A 26990-nucleotide genomic window follows, 5' to 3' on the forward strand; every position below is an offset into this window, starting at 1 on the left:
AGCAATGCCAAAGGGAACAAAAGTTCTGTCAAGCCATTAAAATCTTCTTTGCCATTAACGCAATTAAATTGATGCATGAGCATTTAAAGTTATTAGCAAGTGCTGCCAGCAGAAGCTGGTTGTGATTGCATAATATATAGTGGGCTTTGTTGAAGTAAAATGGTATGTTTATTTTTATTATTATCATTAGTTGTGAAGTAACGTAAACTTAAACAGGGCTGTGAATTGTCAGAGGACTGTGAGACAAGTAAGAACATGGTCTGCCCTGTATTAATAGCCAAGTACACAGTCATCATTCTTCTGAACAAAGGAATACACATGGTACCTTGGCTAACCATTAGAGCTGGCATGTGCAATGGGAGGGAGGGATGTTAAATAAGGAGAGGGCTTCTGTACCTCTGCTGCTCTCACTCTTCCCAGTCTGACTCACTCAGCTGACTTTTGGGCTGCTCCTGTTACTGCTGTGAGAAATTTTGTGGTTGTTGTGTACACTGTAAGCTTATTGGGAGAGTATTTGTTTTGTTTTGTCATATTCCAACACACTTATTTTTCAATGAAAAAAATGAGGCGTGTATTAGAGACACATGTGCTCCCAGTGTCCCACTGCACATTGCAGCAATACCCCTGCTTGCTAACCTTTTGATTAACTGTATTCCTCACTGAATGGGCAGCTGGTATGAGGAATGGAAAACACAGATTAGCAAAGAATTCACAGGTATTGAGGGGGAAAGCAGTGATTTAAGTGAAAAGTAGGGAGATGAAGGAGATCCAACGAAGGTGGACTGCATGCCCGTTGCAGTTCATGTTGAGCATCCACTAGCAGTTCTCAGCCTAGGTTTGGTATGGGATTTGAGCTGAGTAGAAACTGGGGACAAAAGGTAAGGCTCTTTTTTTGGTTGTTTAAAGTGATATTATGGAAAATTGCAATCTATAGTAGATAAAAATCGCTAATACCCCTGCAGTGTAGTCATATTCACTTGGGTAATTCTTTACCAAGATACTGATGAACTGTTGGGAATTCAGAGAACTGTGATGAAATAAGCCAAAGGGGAGGAAAATGTTGTTTATCAGGAAAGAAGGTAAAAGTTGAACATACAGCATTTGAGAAAAGTGGAGTATAATTCTGCGTGTCTGTGCAAATGTGAAGGGAAGTAATGAATTACTTTCGAGTAGTGGGAGGAGAAAGGCTGAGGTGACACTGAAAGCAAAATTTTAACCATTATGCTCATAAAGTACCAAATAGTTTACAACACTGCTACATATTTTATTAAGGGAAGGGATGGGAGACCCATTTCCCTACAGTTATTTGGGTCAGACTGGCCATAGTACTAGGAAATATAGGGGAAGTGTGCTACATTAGCAGAGCACAAACTTGGTGATCTAATAGGTCTTTGACTTCTGTAGCTGTGTGGATTTATTCCTGAAGCTTAGTGCTGGCTGAAATATGGGTGGAAGGCCATGGTCAGTGCTTTTGGTCAAGCTCTACAGCAGATAAGGATGACAGGGATTAAATTTAGTCATGAGTATCTTTTACCAAACTAGTTAATAAGGGCAGTAAGGTAGAAGCTTCAGGCAGAAAAGTCTCATTGAATATTTATGGCACAAAGGACTTACCTATGTTTTGGTATCTTCCTGAATATTGTCTCTTCCTCTTCTGCTTTTCCCCCGTGATAAGAGCCCATCACAGCTGTCTGCAATTGCTGCAGAATGATTGTACATACAGGTCATGTCTACCTGTTCTTTCTGTAATTGTTCACAGTATTTAAAAGTTTTATGCTCTTTCACGCCCTTAGAATGAGGGATTGTGACAAATGCTGTAAATACCATTTAACAAGTGTTTTCAGTTGGAATATATTAGTAGCACCACCATGTGTGTGCGTGGGTATGGCTGTGTACATAGATATATTGCACCTTTTTAAGGGGAAAAGGAGTAGCTGTCAAGCCTCTCGGGGTGGATTCCTGTGTGCTGTGCAGGCTTCAGAGGATACTTAACCTGCAACAGGCTGATGAAGTGAGGGACAACAAAATCAGCAACCACCCTTATAGTCCAACCAGTATTTTACTACAGTATATGTTTAAGTTTTAAGAGCTGTCTGGGCTGTTAGCCTATTAAGCTGTAGGATAAGATAGTTGATGATAACAGCTTTCTCCTAACTGTTATCACCTCTGTCCTTCGCTGCAGCATGTGGCAAGTTAAACCAAACCTCTCCTTCTCTCTGAAGGCTGCCGATGGGAGTAACAGTGGGATCTTCTTCAATTACAGAAGTTTCAGGCAATTCTAGTGCCAGTTCTCAACTGTGAGGAAATCAGAGTACTTTATTGCTTCAAAAGTGTCGTTAGTAGCACAAAGCAGTGTGCAAGAGAAAAGCAACTTTTGACAAAGTGGGTCCTGCTGATGATTTATGTTGATCTGAACTGGAAAATTTGGTAGGCAGCAAGCGTGGATACAGCAGTCTTCAAGCAGAGGCAGTTGCTTGTTAGCTGTTCACCTGTGTGGTTGTAGTCACTGAACTTTGCATCCAGCACCTGACTAAACATTTCTTTTTTTTGTTCTTTAAACTTAGGTTACCCTTCCCAATGACTCCAGTTGTGTGGAAGAAATACTGCGGGTGAGTAATACCCTTTGCATTTTTATCTTTTGTATAAATTTTAATGCTGTTATTTCATCTTTCAAGGAGAGGGTTTGTAGGGCTGTCTTTAACACTGTAGTTAAATAATAGCATGTCAGTGGGTCTGTATTAAAGAGATACAGCCAAGTAGTAGGCCTAGAGTGCTCTGACTAAGATCAGTTCACCTAATATTCTGCATCTGCCAGCTTGTCTCAGTCAGGATTTACACACGTTCCTGTTCTTTGTTAAGCTCCCAGTCTCTGTGAGTCTATCCAGGACACGTTTCTCTCCTACCCTGATGTGTAGCTGCCTTCATTCTCCTATTCACAAACTGACCTACAGTCTTCCTCCTCCCCTCAGACTACAGTTGCTCATCATTCATGGTTTTGTTAAAAACTTACAGACATTTCTTCTGGGATCTCTGGTCAGTGGTTGAATACAGAAAATTACAACTCCAAACTAGGCATGGCTTAATTTCAACAAGATTGTGTAACAAGAGAAAGGGGAGTGTGGACAGCAAGTCGTATGCCTTACTTTAAATGTAAGATGGGCTTTTCCTCAGACACCCAACTTTGGGTTTCTCTCTTGGCAATGAGATTTGCCTGGGGGCAGTTTTGCAACCCACCAGTGCCTTTTTGGGATTTAGGCTTTTATCCTCACGGGTTGAATTTCCCATGTGTCAGAGCTACCTCCCTGGGATTGCCAGGCACCCTGCTGGTTTTTGGTGTAGAAGGGATAAAATTTCAATGGGAATTTCTGCTAACCATGTCCTTATTACTAGGAGCTAGTGCAGCAGACTAACCCAGACCTGAAACTGTGTGTAACAGTCATGCCAACTTCCTTGCAAAGACATGGACTTAACTCTTGCTTATAAAATAAAATAAGATTCCCAGTATCCATTGTAATCCAGAGTTAAATAGTTTGGGAAACTTGCTCCTGGTTTGTGTACACACATTGTCTGGGGCTGACAGAGATGTCTTTATGGGTTGGCAGTGTTGCTGCAGAAGTTTGTGGAAGCAGCAGGAAAGCATTCATGTGCAGACCTGCAGTAACACAGGAGTATCTGCATGTGCACCCAGGAGCAATGAATGCAAGGAAATAAATAACATTTACTTTCAACCTTCAAAGTGAGCAGGGGTTTATTACCTAAAGAACACTAAGGGAGAAAATGCAGAGGAAATGCTGAAAGGCTGTGTGAAATACTTGATATATTTTAAATGTCTTCTTCCCTTGTTTATATATTTCAATTAGGTTCATTACTATATTTGGAATGAATGACTTGTTGGCTTGGGAAAGCAGTTGTTTTCAGTAAACAGCATCAAAAGAAAATGTGATGTGGTGGATTTCAGGGATCAATCATCCAGGTGACAGTTTTAATGGGGAACAGTGCATATAAATCACAGGAAGCAGAAATGTCTTTTTTTTCTAATCAAGAGGAGCTGATCCTATTTCCTCCCCCATGACTGTAATTTGAGTCAAGAAACAAGCAAAATGTCCCAGGCTTCCTTCTGAAGCATGCCAAGAGTGGAGCAGGACTTGCTGTTGCCTTCAGAGGATGGGGATCAACTGCAGAATCCCCACTCCTGCCACTCGTGGGCCATTAAACTCAGGGGAGGGCTCTTGGGGTGGACAGAGCAGGGATTTGGCAGGGATTACATGTCTCTGGGAATATCTTTCACAGGGACAGGTAATGGGCATCTGAAAAAGAGATACAAACCAGCAGATCTTTCTAACTGCTGGCTGCAGATGCCCAGCAAAGACCTGGCTAACCCAGCCCCACCTGACTGAGAATGGGTCAAAATCCAGTCCTCAGGCTCCCCATGGAAGCCCTGTGCCAGGAGATTCAGGCTGTCTGCTCCAGGTGAAAGAATGACCCTTGGTTTCAGCAGAGATTTGAACTTTGAGAACCTGGATTAAGCTCCCAGCCCTGACAGGTACTTTCTGGCCTTTTGGAGCCATTTACATAGGCTCTGAAGAACTTTGGGGAGTGTGGGTCTCAGCTGCCTGATGACAGCTTCCCCAGGCAAAAAAAAAAAATAGTTTATTACTATTGCTGTTCTGTCAGGGATGTTGCAGAGATAAAGACAAAGGATTCCACGACAGTCAGGTCCTGAAGATGGAGAACTGGGCTTTAACTGTGAGTTTTGACCAAGGAAACCACTGGCAGCATCTGCTCTGGGCTGTGCCCTCTGCTTATCCGTGCACCCCAAAGGGCCAGAGGTGCTCTCTCTTGGAGCACTGCATGCCTTGAAGTTGGCTTTTTTTCTGTTTGTTGGGGTTTTGTTTTGTTGTTTAAGTTGAGGAATAAGGTGACTTAGTTTCACCCCTCAGAAAGACACAATTACTCTGGAGGGGTTTTTTGCTAGGCTTTACAGGAAAGAGGTATTCACGCTAAGATCTATGACCCCTGATTTTACACAGCTCTTTTTTTTTAAACTGAACTTGATTAATGGTTTTTGTAATTGTAGAGGTTTGCAATTCCTAATCTGTCTTCCTTTTTTTTTAATCTGGAAAAAAAGGTTTAATTGAGTTTATATTCATAAATTTTCAACCGAGTGAGGGGAAAGGTCTTGACTCCACTCACAACCCTGAGTCTTTAGAGACAAAATTTCACAGTCCTTTAGATTTCCTGAAACACTTAGCTACTTATGTCATCCTGTGTAAATGCTTTAAGGACTGCTCCCAGTACTACAACCAAAGGTTAATGGCAGACCAGTCTCCTGTTGATTTTACTTTTCTAACCAGGCTGACTGAGAAGGTCGTGAAAACAACAACAATAAAATAATAATAATGATCAGCAGCACCTCATGTACAACTAAGGCCAAACTTGATGATAGTACAGATTTGCATTTCACACAGGTTGCTAATACAGAGTTGAAAGATGAAGGCAAGTACACTGGTGGTCAGTACACTTTTTTTCTGTCCCAAAATGTGTTTGTCTTTTTTTTAAACCAATGTAATGGTTTTAAGCGTGGATAGCGTGGAAGACAGGCAATTAAAAGTATGTGTGTGTAATTCACATTTTATTAATATGGATTTAAATTGTCACTTGCTATGTGCAGCCACTGAAAAATGAGTTCATTGAAATGTTGTGATACGAAGTGCAGATGGGGTGGGAGAACTGACATTTAAAACCAGTCTCCAAAGCTGTTACTTGTGCCACTTGTACCAGTGCTTTACATCAGCATGCCTTGCTGTCACTGCATGTGATGTGAACCATGTGCTGGCCCAGGCATGGGGGGGTGTGTGGGTGACACTGGGGGTGAACAAGCAGCGATCCTTTTCCTGTAGACAGCACAGAAGGGACCTTCCTTAGCATTGGTTTACCTCTGGGTGAAGAGTTGATAAGCATACATACAACATCTCCCAGGAAAGAAAGGAAATTTTATTTAACTAAATCTTCTGGAGGACTCGTAGTGTAAATTGAAACTTTGGGCTGGGTGTTTAGTCAATCGATTAGATGTAATCCTGCAGAAGTGAGGCTCTGGTCTGTACACAGACAGCTTTCCTGTCTGTGTTCTAACCATCTGGGCAGGCACTTCTGTCTGGAAATCTGTCCCTGCTTAGAGGAACAAAAGAATTCTTGTAGATGCATATTCACTGTAGTAAGGCATCAAGTAGCTAGATGGATTTCTGATGTTATGTGGACAGCTGTGATATTAATTAAAGGCTTTCTAGTCTGGAAGCAAAACAAATCCTAAATATAATTCAGATTGTAATAAGTATAAAAATGACTGGAGTTAAATAAGCCAAGTCTGTAATTTTTATGGTTGTCTTCTGGTGACTAATGACATTGGAGAATATGTAAATTGATCAGCAGGTGAAAATGCCCTTGACTGGACAAATTATGTGTAGTATTACCTTCCTCACACCAATTGAAAGCACTAACAGATTTAATATGTCTCATCCATAGCTGAAGTGAGCTGTTCACATGGCAAAATTAGACTGTAACAGATATAGCCCATTATTTGCCCCTCAGTAATTGTTTTCTCTTCTAAAATGCAAACCAACAGTGAAGAATGATGCTAAACCTAATAACAATAATTGTAATTTGAAAAATACAGGTATGCTGTCCGGCGTGGTTACAAATGCACTTAGTAGCTGACGGGCAGTTTAAATATTTTCATGTGGAGTCTGGGGGCTTGCTGGGGAGGACATGATGTGAATTTAAAATGATTATCCAGACGTCATTGGACAAGTGAATAACGAGCTGACTGGCCTAGTAAATCATGTGAACCTGTCAAATGTGGGAACACGTTGGGGAGGAGATGATGTCAAGTAACAGTAACTTAGCAACCTGGCATTTAGCTGTCCAGAGAATGAGTAAGAGTAGCCACTTTTAAATAGCTGAGTAAATAAATGAATCCCTATACGTCTTAGGTGTGCTATAAAAATAGCCCAACACCGTATGTTTTGTGTCAAGCTGCTTCTTTCTCCAGGATAAGGTGATTTATTATTTCTATTGAAATGAAAAAATGGATTGAAAAGTTAACCCACGTGTAAATGTGGATCTTTGGCCTTTGTCCTTTCTCTGGTGTGCAGCCTTTGAAAGCGTGCAAGGAACGGGTAATAGCCTGCTTTGAGAGGTTTGTTTTTTTTTTTCTTTAGACTTTGCTCATGTACACAGAGATTTGGATGGATAAAAACAATTAATTTCTTAGCAATTTCTAAGCCATTGCATTTTCAGCTTTTTATCAGCATTTTCTCAATGGAGGCAGAACCACTTCCTGCTCTTGCATCAAAATAAATCAAGAGGTAATTCTACTGACCTCTGATCTCATTTGAGTTCATTGAATTCTTCTTCATCCCACACTGGTATAAATTGGCAGCAGCTCCACTTATGTTGCTGCTGCTGTTATTAAATAAAAAGGAGTTACCTCTGCATTACTTTAGGTATACATAAAAGCAGAGACCAGTTCTTTGCTCTGATGACTCTCTCGATGTAGTCTCGTTCCATAAAATGGAAATGCTGAGTAGTTCTTTGAGAACAATTCCTTCCTGGTTTGGTAGGTGATCAGCTCAATTCTGGTCTCAGTATCACCACAAGCATTATCACCACAAGCATTCAGCAACAATTCCAGGAAGGTCAAAGGAAGCCTTTTCTCAGCATTTTGTGCACTGTCCAGTATCCACACAGGCAGGGTGAAATCAATAGTTGGAGTCATCTGAGGACTGCCTGGTGTAAGCTTGCAGTTGAAAAGGCTCTTTGGGAGTTCGAGATGTCAGCCTTAGTTTTCCCCAGCCTAGAGCAGACCCTTCACACAGAGCCTGGCCTTGGCCCCTGGGTGCTGCACCTGAGCACAGCAGAACAGCATTATTCAAGTGTTTGGCCATTTCACCCTTACAGGGACAACACTGGGGTGGCACCTCAGAAGACAGACACCTCTGTATTAACTTGAGGGTGCATCACGTCGAGAGCTCAGAGCTAACTTTAGGCTGAGTGGGAAGTTGGTATGAGTCAGTGCCAAGTATTTGGCTTAAGGCAGCTGGTTTTGTGGGCCACTGGCATGGCACAGGTTAGGTATGAGAGGAGTTCACTGGTGATGTAGATATATAGTATAAATCTGCTTTGTGCTGCCAGATGAGCGCTGAGCAGGCTCCTGCTGTTGGGGAGGTGACAGGGAGGAAAGGTTGACTGTCTGATCTGACAAATGTGTGTGGGTGTGCAGCGTTTCCTGTATTCGAAAGCTGGTGTTTTGCACCTGCCTGTTACAGGGATAAATGCCTCTTCAAGATGTAAGGCAGCAAAAGATTAGACCTTTGTCAGGACAGACAAGCAAGGTCTGATTCCAGCTTGCAGGCACATTTATCAAATAAAGGTTTTATTTTCATAGCAGTATTAAATAAATTATTTAGTAAAGAACTTTGAAATGTAAAATCTGATCATTATGTGGGTCTATTGCAGCCTGTCTGCACTGTAACAATAAAAAAAGATTACAAAAGGTATTCAGGAAAAGAGAGAGAGAGATTGCCATGCACCTATTTCAAACTCGCTATTCAATTCTGTTTTCTTATCTCCTTTACCATAATATTTTAACATATATTTTTGTACTGCCAAATTGAAATATTGCTGATTTCAGTACTGTTATATAATTCTGCTGTCATTGCCAGATTTACCATTGCTACTAAAATTACTGTAAAAACAGCTGACATCACAAGGGTTTGGACATGTATTACTGCTCCTGAAGAGAAAGAAAGTAATCCCATGATAAATGAATGACTGCCAATGAGGAAGAGAAGCTTGTTTTCCAAGCTCTTCAGCATCTCTTTTGTATGAAAACAAGCACTTCTAGTTTTTCTTCCTTATTGATAGTCAGCTCAGAAACAATCTACTATGTATTGCAACATGTTACGTCCTCAGCATCCTCACTCTGATTCAGCACTCTGTTATGATAGAAATAATTACATATTATGAAACAATACAAAGTAATTGTTTTAAACCCAGTTCAAACAAGAAAGTAATTGAAGCAAAGTCATTGTCTTAGAGGAAAAGATAGTAAGTTTTCCAGCTTCTGTGGAAGATCAGATGCACTCTCTGCGGTACTTAAAAGTATTGGTTATTTTTTCAAATACCTCTTAAGTTTTGTACTTCCAGAAATAAGTGAAAGAGATAAAAAAAATCTGGGAAAGCAATTTGATGGAATCTTGTAGTTGAGCAGAAAGTGTCCTAAAACTAGGATTCCTACTCCCAATTTGGAGACCCATTGGACCTGAATTCTCATCCCTTTTCATCCTTGTAAATAAAGAGTAACTCCCTTATTTTTGAGTGAAAGAGGTAGAGAAAACAGACCCAAGGAATCTGGGATGTCAGATCAACTTTGACCTTTTGTATGCTCCCATGAACAGAAAAAGGGCCCAAGTGCTGAACTCAGTGGAGAATTTTAAATGCTACAACACCAATAGAGTGTTTGGCTCAAGCTCCCTTAAGGACCTTGAGGGCTGCATGAGTTTATGTTGTACAAAAACGTGATTAAGAACTTCAGAGCCTGTTGTGTGTCTGTCCTTGAGTGCTGCTGCTGATTCCAAAACTTCTGGTAACAGCTACAGCACAGTCTGCAGTGCAGCCAAGCAGAAAAGCCATCTGAAGCTCCTGTACTCCACTTACACAGCTTACTGCCAGAGTATTAAACAAAAAAATCTAGTCCTATTTTGAGATAGAGGTAGTAGAATATTTCTCTGGTCTCAGATTAATCATTTCTGTTATTTCATCTTGTCCTGTCAAAATGAAACATGGTTAAATATGGGCACTGAGTGTTTAAACTGCTAGCAACGTTACCTTTCATTTAAGTAGATTAATAATGTGTACTCTACATAACAAATTGCTTTAGGCACAGAATGAAGACATTGAAAACATATTAAAATCGAGTTAGGCTTTCTGAAATGAATGCATGCTTTAGAAACAGTCTTGCTTTGAAATGTCTGTAAGATCTTCTGTGTCTCTTTCTTTCACAAAAGGGAAGGGCTCCATTTCTGCAGCCCTGAGGGCAAGTGTTGCAGATTCAAATTTCTGGTAGGAAGCTTCCCCATAAGTTAGTGCTGCTGAGGAAGCTGGTGGGGTCCATGAAGGATAAAATGGCCATATGTGGTTAGTCAAGAAAAATAGAGTAGGAAAAGGCTAGGCAGACTTGCGGTGTCCAAAGGAACACTGGGCTGGAAGATGTAGCTCAGCAAATCTTCAGAAAGAGTTTCAAGAGCTCACCTCTTTGAAAATCTCTTCTGACGTTGGAGCTGACCACGACAATCTCAAAACCTTTACAAAAATAGCTGATGGTTAAAAGAAATATATGTGAGGAAAGGACTAGGGAAATTAAAATAATGGACCAAAAAGAGACCAGACGCTTGAGGCCTGCTCAGTTTTGCTGCTTTGTCTGCACTCGCATGTTGCAGCTTTTGATGCTTTACTGCTTTGTGCTCTGAGAAAGAAAGTAAAGAAAACAGGACAAAAATGACACCTGGAGCAAACGTGAAGTTTCAACTTTGAATCTCACTGTTGCTCTCAGAGGAAATGAGAGGTAGTGTTCTGTTACAGCAGATACCAGGAATACTTGTTGCCAGTTTCTTAATGTGCTGCAGTCTAAATTTAACCAAAAGTCACTCCTAATCTCTTTTTCATAAGGCAAGAAAACAGACACGAACTGACTTATAGACCAAAAAGTATTTATTTTTTCCCGAGAGAGCTCCTGGACAATCAGGTGGACTTTTCCTTGGGCAGTCATGGGGTGACACACAGGCTTGCTGGCCTCCATGGGGCTTGTGGATGGGATGTGGTTCATCTTCTCATCTCTTTGAACACCTTCTCAATAAGTGCTTGAATACATACACTCAGATAAAACATCTTACCTTCAATTTTCCTGAATAACCTTGAGATTCCCCTTTGCTCCACAGTGTCTCCTTCTATGAAATGGTGAAATAGAACCTCACCCACACCACCTTCATTAAAAGTTAAATCAGTTACTAGCAAAGTGCATTGATGTTCTCAGCTGGAATTACTGGTGTGATAATTGGGCAAAAGCAAGGCTCAATCAGATATTTAAAATTACCCTACATACTGTGAATTATCCATTTCTATAGAGAATTTCTAACATTTCTGTAAAGAAAGCATGTCACTGAATTAAATGTTCAGAGAAACCTTACGAACTTCCAATCTATTTTAGCTGTATATTTCACATTGTGCTTATAATTGTGTTTTTATTGAATATATAAGTTCCTTTGAATTTCTTAATACAGTACATGGGTTTTAATAGGCATTTGAGAAGAATGCATACTGAGGATGGGTGGCACTTTTGAGGGTTTTCAAATTGTCACAGTAAAATTGTCATATTTGTTTAATTAGCCTGTAGGTCCTGCCACATCGATTTGTCAGCTGTGTAACAATATCTTTGGATACTTAGAAAAATCAGACCAGAATGCCTTTTTTCTTTTCTTTTTTTTCCTTTTTTTCCTTTTCTTGAGGAATTTCTCACATTTCTTTTTGATTTAAAAACAATCATACAGGCATCCAGCCTTGAAAAAGTCAGCAGACAAAAATGTCAGCTTCTAACATTAGAAATGAAGATGCTTTTATTAGTTCAAGGCATTGAGGTGTTTGTTGACCACTGTTCAGAGGCAAGGGGAAAGAACTGTCTACAAGCACAAATCTGAAGGTCAGACCTAAGTGCCCAGATTTATATTTTTTCAGCATTCTGCATACACTGTGTATTCTACCTGGTGCAAGTGTTACTGTATGGCCTGCCAGGGCTCTGGTGAGACTGTCACTAGAAATCCTGTTATCAACGCTTTGCAGCTCTTGTTTAAGTGTTTTGTCTATTCCAAAATTTCTGTGCAATGTCTAAGTAAATATTGTTTGAGGGAGGTGGAAATACCTGCTAATACTTTGCAGGGTAAAACAGGAACAACATGGACACATATGGGCATAGGAGACTTCACTGGGTTGCTAATGGGGTTAAAAATGGTCAGGGTAGTGTTCATTGCATTTGCTGCTGGTTGAGTGGGTGATTTAAGGCATGGACCAAATTTCACCTCTGGAGCCAAGATGGAAAATGGCAGGCACTGATCTCTTGTCAGGAATGCTGTGAGATCTTCTGATGGAATTTACTGCACAAACCCTGAGTGTTAAAGGCCCCTTTGGGCTTTGTAATCCATTAATTTCTTTGCTATGGGTATATCCTACTAAAGGATATGTTGTTTGTGTACACCAAGGTACTGTAACCTTTAAAAGTACTCTTCTGAGCCTCAGAAAAAACCCACACCGTTTGTGTTTGGTTTGCAGGAGAACATTCCCAGTAGTGGTTTTTAATTATTTTTTTTTGTTGTTTAAATCAAACCAATTAATCCCTTCCACTTATTCCAGTATTTTATCATTTCTAAGCTCTTGAGTCACTAATCTTTTCAACAAGAGGTCTGAACTGCCAGTTTATCTGAAAAAGTATTGTTGAACCAATCAAATGAAAACTGGTGCTCAGAGTTTTTTTTGAAGAGCAGCCCCTTGCCATTCCTGAGTTCAGACAAAAACAAAGAACAGGGCTTCAACACTGAGGCGTTCGCTGGAGGCTTCTTTCCATGAAAATAGTTATCACTTCTTTTTTCCTTGGCAATTGAGTCATTGTTGCTTTTAAAAGAGGTTGTCATGATCTCCTCATTACCATTTTTCTTAATATGATAAGTGTAAAGTACAAGAAAGCTATCATGTTTGAAAGGATACAGGAACCCTAAGGAATGTTGCACTAACTGCTTGTGCTCTTTGAAAAGGCTTAGACTGGGAATTTGACTAAATGTATCATTCTGTCTGCTTTGCAGCAGTATTGTCTTTATAGAGTCTTTCACTTACAACACAAGTTACCCTTCAAAAAGAATGCCATGTTACTGCATCCAGCCTTTGTATGTCTCCAGCAAAGTGAGATCAACAACTCCTTTTGGTAGTTGCTGGAACATAATAATACATTGCACTTTGAGCAAAAAAAAAAAAAAATATTCTTTGGCAGGTTTATTCCAGTTCATCTTTGTTTGGTAACTGGTAATTGTCAGTGTTTGACACCAGCTGGAGCTGCAACTATCACTAACTGCTTAGAGCTAACAGCAGCCATGGGTCTACTGGGTGGTCTTTTCTTGGGCTTGCTCCAAGTTTGTTCCAGATTGTTCATACGACCCCTGATAAACTTTTACTAATGAACAGTTTGCTATTCCTTTTTGGCCATCTAGAAGCCAAAAAGACGGTACATGTCATCGTCTAGTAATGTAGATATATGATTTCTAAATGCTAGAGCTCCAAACTTACTGCCTTTCAGTGCTGTGGCTTTTGTGTCCTGTTCATTGATTTTCCTGTGGGAAAAAAGTAGTGTAGTGTTTGGAGGCAGGAAGGTTATGGACTTTGCCCTTTTTCAGCCCTGTTTTTAGGACTTAGTTTGTTTCAGTGTAGTTTGCTGTCAGAAGTTTTTAAAAAATGCAGACACAGGAGGAGGATATATCAATCTGGTATAGAGTCAGAACATGCTGATTTCAGACATTAGGACTGCTCCAACATTTCAGACATTAGGACCAAGCACCCTCAGCTGTCATATGTCTTAGTGGCACTCCCAAGTATTTCATATTTCCAACCTCAAACTTACTAGCTTTGTAAGAAAGAACACGCTGGGAAATGAGGAATCAAATTCATGCAACAGTGGGAATCTGTCTACCAGAAAAACTCTGAAGCCTCCATACCTTAAGGGAGATCAAAAAAAAACCCCTCAGCATGTTTTGGCTTCGGTTTTCTTTACTCTTTAGGCTGGCTTATTTAGGTAAGGCTGACATGCCAAAAAAGTATATGTTGTATCAAAACATATTCTATAACATGCATCCATTTTTTCTGCACCTGTTAGCTTAGCAGGCGTGGATCAAAGGGGAGTGTTGGCATGATTTACAGGACACACAGATGCAGGAACAGACCTGCTTCAAGGCACAAGTGAGGAAAAGGAAATCTAGACTGAAATGTTTGTTCTTTTCTAAAGGCTAAAATTACTATAATAAATGCCAGGTTGCATGAGAGGGTTTCAGGTGTCTGCTTAGGTCTTTCTGTAAGAGAAGAGAATTAAAGGGTTGAGCATGAGAGGCAGCAAGGGCTCTACCTCTCTGTTACAGGTGAGAACCCATAGAATATTCTTTGGTGAATATGCTAAGATTAACCTTACAAAAGGTGACAAAATTAGAGGATCCAATGATCCAGGGCTTGCTGAATGCCAGTCAAACTGGGTACGTTGTCCACACAGGATTTTCCAGCCAATATTCCCTGTTCCCAATTTCCAGCCAATATTCAGAAGTTCCACCACTGCCCGAGACATCACATAAGACAAAAAAATGAGGCAGTTTTTGCCCCCAGAGGATTCACAGTTCCTGATGCAGGCACTGGGAAGATAATCATGCTCCTCAGGGGAAAGTGAATTCTTCATACGTGAAGGGAGAAGCAAGTTCTCAACTGGGACACTTGGTAGGGAGAGCATCACATAGATGAGGAAAAGGAAATGGTGAAGAAGGGCAGGTTTGAGCTTTTCTAGGTGTTCACTGTGTCTTTGCTTCAGCCTCAGACCGCTATTTTAGCGGCATTACAGCTGAGGTGTTGATGAGACTGTGTAAGAACAATATTAAAAACAAATGCGACCCTGGCACACCCACTCGGGAAAACCCAATACTGCTGCAATACTGCTTGTGTGGTAAGCAGAATGAGGTCTGGCAGAGTCTTGCTTTTGAAGGCAAAAAAATGGCTTTTGTAGAGGATTTCAGTGTGTATTGTACAGCAGCTTCATTTCTTTGTATTTGATGAGTAACAACTTAGAGTCCAATCTTAACGAAAGCAAATCATGGCTTATACAAAAACATTTAGCTTTAAACTCATATAAATTGCCTAACTTGGTTTCTTATTTTCCTCCATACGCCGTCTTAGATAGTTAATGCTCTTGTTTTAAGTCTAAAGCTGGTGTCTTCTGGCACAAGTTAATGTTTTTAAATTCCTGATGATTTTTTGACTGAGCTTCATCATATTCTCAGGATTTAAGTTGTATGCTGGTTACATGGGTCTAAAATATAAAACTTAAACAGTTTCTGTGCTAAACCTACTGAACAAGAAGTTTTGTAGTTTAGCAATTTAATTTTACCTGCTATGGAATTTGGAGAATTTTTTTTCCCTACATTGGCATAAGTGGCTCCAGAAACTAAATGTGTTTTATAATAAATTGCATTGATAAGGTCTTGTCCTGTGACTACATAAGTCACTGTTGTATTTTGTATGAAAAAAACCATGAATTGATTATATATGACAATGTAAAGGAGATGATGTAATGTATTGTATAAATGTGCACAGTGGAGTGCCTCAGGGTAGTCTTGTTTTGTAACTGTAAATTATAGTTCTGCTCTCCTCTTGGTGTGAACCCTAAGTTTCAGAGAAGAAAACAGGCGATTCAAGACATGCTTTTTTGCTTGTGAAGCTCAGGATGGATGGAACAAATTACCAGATTCCCTTAAACAAGTGCCAGCAGTGAATAGTTTCAAAACACAGTTGCTTATTTACTTGGAGAATGGGTTTTTTGCCAATGTTTTTTAAATTGCAGAGATGAAATTATATGTTGGTATTAGTAACTTTTGAAAGAATTAGCTTTTTTTATGACTTATTGTGCCTTTGTTTATATTATGCTGTTGTAGTGCCAGGATGTTCTGTTGCATTTAACAGTTCAATGCATACTTCCTATCTCTTGGGGCTCTCATGAAAATTAAACGTGCCATCCCTGGGGATGGTTACCAACAAGTATGATTTTGAATAAATAAAATCAATGGGATATGGCTGTGCATCTTGGGATGAGGAACTGGCAGGAACAGGAGGTATTGCTTTGGCCATACTGTCCACAGCAGGGCTCTGGTTCTGTGTATTGGGCAACAAAGCCATTAGTTTAGTTACTGGGAGTGACAGCTGAAGGATACCTGGCTTTCTGGAACTGGGTCCTATACATGTGACTGCAAGTACCTGAATATTTAGGGGTGTATCAGTGACTTGTAGGACTCTAAAACTGGTGTTAGCTGGTGCTAACTGAATATCCAGTTCTGGATGTGATATTAGACAGAAAAAGCTGAGAATTAGTAAGTATGGAGGATCAGGATTTTACCCTCATGATTGCTCTGGTGTTTTTGAAGTGCTCTGTGACAGAGCACCAAACTGTCTGTAGCATCCCAGGAGAGCAGGACCTCGAGTCTGACCCATTCTGACAGTTCCGTGTTCCTGACCCATCAGGTCTGTCCAGAAGAACAGTTGTATGGAAACAGGGAAGCCTCACGTGGCCCAGCATCTCACATGTGCTTGGCAAAGCTTCAAAGCTTTGGTCATCCTCTCCTTGCACTGAGCCACTGTGGGCTGACCTTACCAAACCCCACATATTCCTGCAGGAGACAAGACACCTCCTGCCTGTCTTGGATGGGGAGTTACATTGTTGAGTACAGGCCTGTCTCCTGATATAAAACTAACTTGTCAAGAGAGCTATTCCATGTGCTTCCTGTAAGGCCCTGTTCCTTTTTTACCCAGTGTGAATTTTTTGGCTGATTATGTTCTGTGAGCTCCCGTGTTCTTCCTGCACTCTACTCATACAGGTAACTTTAGCCTGGCAAGAGCAGGGATAAAGCTGCTGCAGGTCTCTTGTTCTGTGTAGTTCACCATAATGATGTTTTCATAGTAGGTCCTGATTGGGATTGTGATGTATGTCCTAAAAATGCCAAGAACATGTGAGAAGGTGCTCAAGGACACAAAACTTGCTTGGGATTAAATTGAAGGATTGTCCTGGGCAGTGTGAGCCACATTCAGGACAGTTGCTGACCGTATATATTTATAATCTTCCTGAGGTGGACCCTGAAGAAAATATCCAACCTGTTTAACAGAGGAACCTCAGGAGTGAACTGTTGTGTGCACAGTGTGGACTGTTTGGGCCCAGGGCCCAGCAGGAAGCTAAATTTGACAGGATAGACACACTATTATATAGGCTATGGTTTCCTTTAGGATTGTATCCGACTTGTTAAATTGGAATCTGATGGCAAGTTCATGTGGTGTAGCTTCATTACTCTCCCCCTAAAACAGCTTCTTGGGCTGAGATACTTTCTCACTATAATATGGAGCATTGTTTTTCTTCACATACTCAAGATTGGTTAGAGAAGTAAGCACATCAATCATGATTTACTATTTTTTTATTGTCTTGTAAATGCTCTAAGCAAAGAATATGAGTGTTATTAGTTATAAAAGCTACAGCATGAGGAAAATATATTGGAAAGTTTGAGGTATACAGGAGTCAGAGAGTATGGAGAAACTCAGCAGAAAAAGAAAATGTCCATATTTCTTTGTGGATTTCCAAATGTTAACAAAGTAGGAAAGGAAAACATATGTTGTAAAGTTTATAGTCAACCTCTGTTGGCTTCTAAAGCAATTTCTGTATTCATTTTCACTGAATATCATTTTTGTCTGTCCCCTTCTTGTTAATATGGAAAGGAATATTAATTTACCATACCCAGTTGGCAAAGGGAACTTATTTGTCGTCACTGATAAAACCCACAGGTGAACGCTGTGGTTTAGGTTATGGTCAGGGAAATGGTTACTTTTTGTAAAATAAATTCTACTTTTTCAATAATAAACTCATGCATTTATTGAGTGTATTTCCAAATGGATTTCAGGCAGGTTTTGGTACAGCAACAAGATAAATTCTAGTATGACAAAGACATCATTGCAGATGCCACCACATTGTTCCTTCAAAAATATGTACTGGGCGCTAGCCACTCATAATAAATTTGCTAAAACATTTGCATGAGGAAGGTGTTTCCTGCCTTAACATTCATACCAGAAAAAAATTGCTTTCTTTGGAGACCATCACTGAAGTCTTTTGGTTGTTTTTTTGGGTTTTTTTCTCTTACAGGCAAAAAGGTGTGGTATCCCTTTGATGAGGAGAATTTTTTCTAAATGCTGAAACATGATAATCAAATGTATATTCATGAATTTATCTATCATGTCCCTGTTAATACTGGCAATGTGTCAAAATCCCTTCCTAAGGAAGCCTTTAGCCCAATATAAATCAGACCAGGTTACTGATCAGGATATTCCCAACTGCTCCTGCAAATTTTCCATTCCTTCATAAGGAATATGAACGAAAACAACCCGTAGGGTTATCGCCTTTGTGTTCTTTTAGGGTTTAGTGTCATTTGCTTGTCCATGTATAAATATGTGTCTATATATTCATTCATTCATTCATTCCTTATCCTTTCTTTCAAAGATGAAACGGGCTGAGATGTTTTTTAATTCAGTATGCATCACACACTTAAAATGTGGCTGCCCCTCATGCATTACTGGCTTCCTAGCAGATAGTTTGATCAGGTTTGTATAAATGCAGAAACCAGAAAGATGCTGTGAAACAAGACACGCTTTTTACTAAGGTTGCATTGATAAATAGTTAATAAAACATTAATAAATCATTAATAGAGTCTTTAATAAATGGTAAATCACTTGGCTATCTTTATTCCATCAAGGCAGTAGGTTGCTTAGCACCAGCTGTAGCATCAACTTTGTAATAACCTTAGAAAATCTATTCATCACATATTAATTTTTTCTGAATGCAACTTTAACATACTATGTCACCAAAAACCGGAGGAAGTTTAAAGCAACAGATTCAGCTGGGAGTTAAAAGGATTGAGAAGGGCATTTGACAGAGAGAATACTACAGATAAAGTCTCTTTAGCAGCAGTGGCCTCACATTGCATTTATTGCTGGTGGTGTGTGCGGGGCTGCTCCTCCTCCTGCTCCACTGGCTGCCCTCTAATGATCTGGGCAAAGTGTCAGTCCTGAGACTGCCTTTGTGGCCACAGAAGGAAAACATCAGGATTGTTGCTTTCTTCTGCTGCTTTTTTGTGAATGTATCCACAAGAGAGGCAGTAAGGATAGGGTTTGGCCAACAGAGATCTGTCAAAACTACAGAACAAGAAAAAGGGCTGGGAAAGGTCTTAGAAATCTCATCACCTACTATGCATCCCAGTCCCAATGTAGGAATCAATTCTGCCTAAGCCATTCCTGACTGATGTGTTCTAATCTGTTCTTAAGTGTGTTCCTACACAGATGGAGTCTGTGTAGCTCTCTGAGCAATCTATTTCAGTGCTGCAGAATCCTCACCATTAGAGAGCCTTTTCTTACGTCTAACTGGAATTTTTCTGGCTGCAGTTGAAGTTCATATCCACCACAAAACTGGAGAACAGATTATTCTCTCCTTTAGGAACAGATCTTTCTGTAATTGAAGACTGTTCTCATGTCTCCCCTCAGTTCTCCCAAGGGAGGTAGCATGAGCCCTGTATCTTGGGAGACTTCAAATTAGATCAGGCTAAGCAGTTTAGAGTGCACTGTAGGAAGGGAAGCTGCCTCTGTAGGAATGCAGAGTACACAATCCTGCTTCTTTTTTCCATAATGACCTCTTAGAGCCTGGCTCAGTGCTTTTATCTGTACTTAAAAACATGGCACACTTTCTTTTGAACGAGAAGGAAATGATGGAAAAAATGAAATACAGAGACAGGAAATAAATCTTGAAGGCAGCTATTAATTTTAGGGACTGGTTTTGTAAAGCTATTTACCATCTGCCCCATATCCCCCCTACTCAGTTCTTTAGCTCTGACCTTTTCCTTAGAAACTTACAAGTTTGAATCCTTCCCCAGTCCTCTCCTTCCATTTAAATCATGATTTGGCTTTGTACCTCTGCAGCCCTTAGAAGGTTTGCTTGGGGTATTTGTATTTTGGGTGATTCATTAGGTCATGTCTGCATGTGTCCTTCTTAGTTACTCACCTGAGGGCTTTTATAGCTGAAAAAGCAGACTTAGCTGAAGAGACGAGCGTGCCTAGCTCTAATAAACAAAACACATGGACTCAATTAAAACAATGTTTAAATAATTTTCAGAAAAGGAGGATGCTTGATGTTACTACATCAGAGGACCACAGTGACTTCTAAGCCAACAAACTGTGCAGGTTTACTTTCTCATTTAATCTCCAGGTCTATAAAAAAAATGCATGCTTCCATAGCAGTCATCTACCCACTCCAACAGTTAACATGATTTTGGAATTACTTTAAGTCCAAACCATGTGAAAATAAATCCTAACTCAATTTTGTGGGATTACTTTGTTTCCATTAAATTCCTCTTTAAAGCATTTCATATGCTCGGTTTTATTATTTTTACTTCCAGGAATTTCTAAATACTTCCAAATTTGGATTGATTAAAGTTTTTTAACTTTTCCTGGAAAAAAAAAAAAAGAATGCAATTCCCTGCCTGCTTTCCCAGATATTTACAAACCAAGGTGGCTACAGACACATCTTAATGGATACATGCACAACACACACGCTGTCTGTGTGGCTCTTTGTAGTCTTAACATATTAGAAGGTAGATATATCAGATTTCGCAAGCTAAACAAAATAGATCTTAGCCAGTACTTAAAGATGAGGGACCTTCAGAAGAAATTGGGGCATAGCAAAAAATGGTGAAGTCACGTGGATGATTAAACAAATGACATCCTTTCTTCTGATTCTCCAGGGTAATGTGCCTGTGCTTAAGGAACAGAGTAGGAGTGAGCTAAGCAGACAGTCACACCCCTGCAGGATGTGGGGGTTTGACCCTTTCCTGGCAACTGTGCAGTGCCATTTTTGGGTGTCATTCTGTAGCTCAGCAGGGCTCTGCCCGAGTGGGATGTGCAGCTGTGTGGTGGTTGGGGTGGGGCTGCTGCTGTGACATTTTTCAGATGAGTAAATTCAAAACTTTCTCTACCATCATTCAAGGTTCTTTGGTCAACAGTGCTCTGTAGGTAGATGTAGGTATGCTTCTTTAACCAACTGTATACTTTCTTACTCCTTCCACACATAGTGTTTGCTTATACACCAATGCTTGTGCTGTTTTGCATGTGTGATCCTATCTGGAATTTTCTGTCCAATAATTTTTGTTGCCGTGATAATTGAAGTGAAATGCTTCAATGAAACTAGCTTGTACCTTTGTAATAGACCTTGATGCTCACAAGGTCACTGTAAACACATAGATTGGATAGTCATAAACTCTCTGAAGCTGACTTTTGCTTCTGACCTGAGTGGAGTCAGGATTTCATACCTTGTAATTGAATTTCCTCAAATAGCAGACTCCTTTTCCCTTTTCCCACTATTTTATGTTCAGGTGTCCCCTAACAGGGAGATGACTAGGTTTGCTTACACTTTAATGTGCCAAGTGGGTACACTGTGGATACTAGATGCATTTTGACAGTGAATATTCTGAAATGTTTGCTGACATCACCTTCCCATGAATCCCAGGCTTTCTGTACAGCCTTTTATCTGTGGCCAGGAAGAGACTGAGGTCAAGCCTGTAATTGCAGTTCTAGAATATGCTTAATTTCTGCCTTCAGCTGGACTGCCTGGCCCTCTTTTAATTATGCAATGCAGTCTCTGTTTCATCGTTTTGCTATGAAGAGATTTGCCACAAAGCAACATCTATGGCGTAGGATTTGGCAGAAGCGTGCAGGATTTGGATTATATTATCTCACAGAAGAGTTCACCGGATGCTTAAATCTTTTTCTGCCTTCCCCTGTGTGGAGGTCAGACAATCAGTGCACTAGAACAGTGCACTTCTTGTCATGGCACTGAGCTGCTGCAGCCTCTCGCACCGGGAGGGATGAGCTGTTCACCAGCTGCTCCTTTCCTCCTCAGTGCCACAGTCTGGGCTTTGTGCAATGAAAACGGGCCCTGGGTTTCCACAGCAGAAACCCAGAAGCTCTTTCAGGAGCACAGGCATCTGCACCTCCCCTGTCCCTGGGTCTGCCCAAGGCTGCGCTGTGCGTGTCCATGGTGCTGGACCAGCCCTGCCCTCTTGCCTCTGCCAAGGCTGGTTGAGGGTTTCTCTGCCTGGTGGTTGATCCTGGGCCGTGTCCCTTGCATGGCTCAGCCAGCCCTCACTGCAGTAGCAGCGTTGCTGAGGGTAGAAATTTGATGGGCCAAAACCACTAGTGCCTATCAGGAGCTGGGGGAAGTTTGTATGTCTGCCTGTCCCCCTGACTGAGGACTGTGCTGCATAGTTTTCCCTTCTCTCTCCTAACCTTTTTATGACACATACTTTGGGACAGATAACTGAAGATCTGAAGCTTGCTGGCTTTATCTTCAGTAAATTATACATTAGTGCCAGCTGTAGCCACCCAGGGCATGTCTTTAGCCGAAATGCACCCAGCACACTGACCTTCTGACAACAGTTATATTTCCTTTAATTAATCGTAGTATGTTATATTTGTATTTGTGGAGCGTTTGCAGTGGTTGTCATGTTACCTACAGAAATTTGCCTGTTCATAAGGTTTGTTGGGAATGGCCCTGGGTTTGACCAGTATGAAACAGCAGCTGGGAAGTTTACTTTACTGATGTCAGGATTCTGGCCATTGAACATAAAATTTCCTAGATTAGACCCTCTTTTGCTCTTTGCCTCCCTTGCCTCAAGAAAGAATTCTTTTCTGAGCTTTGTAGGCAAAGAAAAACCACTAAAACAAAGATACAACAGAATGCCAGAGACAAGTATTACTGCCTCTCTGGATATTTATTGAATTAAAAACAAAGATAAGAGAGAAAGTAGCAGTATCTACCATAAAACACACTCATTAGAAGGGCATTTACAAGCTCTGCCTAAACCAGCACTGCCTAAACCCCCGCATGGCTGCATCTTGCTACCACACACCCCTATATGGTTGCATCCAGTGCTGTGCAGGAGGGTCCCCTTCCTGCTTGGGCTTTGCAGGTAAAACCTTGCTCTATTCATAAACCTTGACAGCCTGACCGTGGAGGTGGAATCAGCTGCCACCTGCTGAAGTCACACTTTGAAGGGTACAACCTGTCCTCGCTGTCGTTCTGAGGAAGTGCTGCATGTTGGGTGGTTCAGGTGTTGAGCTGTGATAGAAGGATGTGTGATGGTGGGGTCACTTCCTTGAACAGTTGCGTCTCCAGGATCAGTGGAGCATACATCATCCTCTTTAGCCCTTGTTCTTCTTTATGTACATGAATTTGTTTTCAAAACTTTTTCTTTCTTCCCTAGGAGATGACCCATTCCTGGCCTCCTCCTCTTACTGCTATTCACACTCCCGGCAAGGCTGAGCAGACCAAGTTTTCTATCCCAAGCAAGGTACCAGTAGGCTGTTGCCAGTGACCTGATTAGCATTCTGTTCTGTTGAGTGTGCTTCACTGGAGAGTTTATTTTTGTAACTGGTCCCATTTTCAAAAATTTCTAATACTATTTTTAGTTGGAAATTCCCAATCAGACTGTTGTTACTAGTAGAGCTGCTTATTTAAAGCTGCAGAAGATACAGTGGAAACAAAGCAAACTTTGTCTCTGTTGTTAGAGGAGTCTTTCTAAGTCAAGTACAATATACTTTGTTTGATTTTCCTCCATTATTATTTGAACAATGAAAAGGTTGAAGTGGTCACTTGTTCCCACTCATTGATTGATTGCAGGGTGAGGTTTAGGCTGCATGGTCAGATTACTGAGGCTGAAAAGGTCCCTACATGTGAAGAGTGCGATGGCATCTGCCTGTGTCACACCCCAGGGGCACACAGGGTTGGACAATGCAGTCCTCAGCACTGGCCTTGTTAAAGGCACGCACTCAACACTTGCCACATCAGAAACACATGCCTGGAGAGTACCTGTAGTTCCCCCAACATGCAGTGAATTGTTAAGTGGTCTGATTTGAACATTCTTTTAGCCCAGACTTCAGTATTGCCTTCTGTGATTCTGATAACACTGCTAGGGATCGAGCTCATACCCAGGGCAGGTATTGCTGGAGCTGTCTCTTGCTGGGACCTGAATAACTGTGAGCTGATGCTGTTTGAGGAAGGGGAGAACTTCCCCAGGGTGGGAAATCTATGCCATTCTGTCATGGAGCTACATAAAAGTTTCTTTCTAAAGGCAGGACCTTGGAAAATATCTTATAAAACTGGTACTCCTTGACATTATGGTTCAAGCAATCATGTCCTGTTTTAGGAGCTGTATTGTGATTTTCCTCTTACTGGTTTTTGTAAAAAAGTCCCTCTCCATCTTTCTTGTAGGCTTATAATTCTCCAAGAGTATATTCCTCATTGCAAACTGGTTGAAAGTCAGTTGAACCCTTTTAGGTGAACTGCGTGAATACAGTGAGAATTCAGGTCTTTGCCTGCTGGAAACGGGGTTTTTTAAATTTATACCATCTCCTAATTTAGTGCTCTGTTTCTGATGGGTCCTACAGAAACTGATTTGAGTCTTGCAGACTACCACTGTCTCCATTGGCAGCAGTATAAGTGTAGGTTCAGAGAAGCTAAAGTTTTGGTTTGCTTTTCTGTTTCTATTAAGTTGGCTTTGAACTTTTAAGATCCACATCAAAGTTAGTTTCTGGACACATTAAATGTTGATCCTAAAATTCTTGACCGTATCACTTCAGTACAAAATATAAATTAGATTAATTTTTTTTATTTTTTTTTTTTTTTAGCTAACGTTTCAGGAAATAGGCAAGCACATAAATGTTTCCATGTTTGCTAGTTTTACTTTTAAAAATACAACGATGTCTCTTCAGAACATCTCTTTAAATCTATTATGGCTGGCCAAATTATACATTTAGGACATGTTGTGGCTAGATTGTGCAGCCATATAAACCAGAGACAGGCACTATTAGAAGTTCTCAATTTGGCTATTAAAAAAGGTATCCTCATGAGAAACATATATAAAAAAGTGTGATAAAAGAGGCGGAACTTATCAGAACAATTTATCCCTTTGACATTCAAATTTAAAGTGCCATGTTTACTCTTAGGGCATTATTTACTTCACAAGGGACTGACTGACAGCACAATATAATATTAGGAACTAATAATGCCCTAAGAGGAAGTGCAGTGAGGGCTTTAATGACTTTAACATCCTACAGAACTAACACTTCCAGCAAAGTAGTGCCTGGCTGTAAGATGAGGTTGTAAATAACACCTTAATTTCAAATGATCAAACTCTGCTTGGAAGGAAAGCTGATGACAATCACTGTGGACTATAAAGCCTGGAGAAAAGCTAAGCAAGAAAAGACTGTGACATTACGGAAGCAGCTTAGTTATTATGAGCCAACAAGAATCCTGGCATTAGCATGCTCAGTGTTGCAAGCCAGATTCTTTGCTGGTTTAAAGTTGTTGTGCTTCCATTGATTTCATTGGATTTGGACCAATTTCCATTGAGTGAAGATGTACTTCCTGCGTCTTTATCAAATCCTGTGTGTCACAGCCCAAATAAAAACAGTGGCTGTCAATAAAAGATTACTGTATTTCCAGGCTGCAAGATCAAACAACAGAAAGGCAATGGCACTGAATTTAATGCACAGTTGCATTCGTGCTGCTTTCTAAACTGTACATCCCGAGTGGCTCATACCCACATCCATGACCAAGCCTGGCAAAGGCTTGGACCGCTGTGGGTATAAACCTGTGTGGTGTCTCCATAACAGGGGGATGTGGATTTACAACAGCTGAGGACAAGCTCTTACCTGAGCTGTGAAGGGTCCCTCAGTGGTGCTCTGTCTCCACAGTTAATGTTGTTTTAAACTAATGTCACTGGTGCTGCCTTAACAATCCCACAATCCCTTCCCTGTACCATCTCCTTCCCCGTTTGCATAACGCCAATGCCCTTAATCCAGCAAGCCGAGATATATCTTACCTTCTTCATCTTATTTAACTAATGCTGACATTTTGTGTGTTCTTCTTTGTAGGACTCCCAACATCTGACCTCAGGATACAATGTACAAAGTAGGTCTTTATCATCCTAGTCCTAACAGTCAGGGTTGGGTATTTTCTTTTTCTGCTTAACATCATTAAAACAAAGGCTAAAAAATTAATTTCTGTGGTGCTAAAGCAGATCAGTTCCATTTTTTATTACATGTTATGCATTGTGGCATGTTGTGAAACCAAGTATAATTAGATGGGCTGACAGCTTTGGGTGCATTTTAATTCTACAGTAATCTTTTGACATTTGAAAATGTGTTTCCTTTGTTTGCAGAGTGGAGTGATCCAGCAGGGAAAGTTGCAACTAAGTCAGTGCCACAAAAGTCGTAAGTATTATTATTTCCAGCTTTAAATCTCATTTTAAATTTATCATAAAGAATGAGCTTATTTCTCCAAAGGTAACTAAAATCTAGCTCTGCTCATAATCTTGTCCTCGTGTTCAGGTGTTCTCAGTAGTCCTTAAAAATTAGCCATAAACCAGTTTTATGTTTTCAGTGCTTATTACTGTTTCTTCTTTTTAAGCATTAGCTAACAGAGGTATGTGTGAAAGATGAGTTTATTAAGCAGAAATAATGCTGATTTTAGTTCTACAGCTTGCCAAAATTAAATCACTTTTATGCTTCTCTCATCAGATACTAAGCCTCTTACAATAGAAAATGCAACCCAATGAACAGATGATGCAGGAATTTTCACATTCATACAGTGAGAGAGAGTAAAACACATCATACAGAATAATTCTACTAGCTGGTGTTGAAAAGCTACTCTTGAGTTTCATACACTTTGAAACAGCTGAAAATCACAGATGATCTATAAATATGACAGCTGAAAATTGTGGAAGAGCTGATTCTCCCTTGTGTTAACCCATTTCTCTTTGGTGCTTCTCTGGTGTAAGGCTGCAGTAATGTAGCATGGAGTTGAGACTGAACTGGTTTTTTACTTTTGTCCCGGGTTCTCAAAGTATTTTACAAACGGGAATTAAATAGGAACTTTGAAAAGTAGGGGGGTTTTTTTATGCTTATGAAAATGTGTGGGTCTGATTTCAGTTCAGAGCTGCTGGGGTTTTTTTAGTGTTTAAGTGTTTTAAAGTACTGAATGCAGAACTTAACTAGCTTAACTGACATTT

At 40.4% G+C, this 26990-nt stretch overlaps 1 protein-coding gene across 1 annotated transcript in view; it reads left to right on the top strand.

Moving 5' to 3' along the window:
• AFF2 (AF4/FMR2 family member 2) overlaps positions 1–26990 on the top strand; it is a 249579-nt gene that overhangs the window by 91819 nt on the left and 130770 nt on the right. The window contains exons 3-6 of the mRNA XM_018070753.1: positions 2565–2609; positions 23184–23270; positions 25855–25891; positions 26142–26193. Of these exons, the coding sequence (XP_017926242.1) occupies positions 2565–2609; positions 23184–23270; positions 25855–25891; positions 26142–26193 (221 nt within the window). The remainder of the gene's footprint in view (positions 1–2564; positions 2610–23183; positions 23271–25854; positions 25892–26141; positions 26194–26990) is intronic.

This window comes from Manacus vitellinus, unplaced genomic scaffold (genome assembly GCF_001715985.3).
Source record: "Manacus vitellinus isolate BGI_N305 unplaced genomic scaffold, ASM171598v3 scaffold_19_pilon, whole genome shotgun sequence".
Taxonomy (NCBI): Eukaryota; Metazoa; Chordata; class Aves; order Passeriformes; family Pipridae; genus Manacus; species Manacus vitellinus.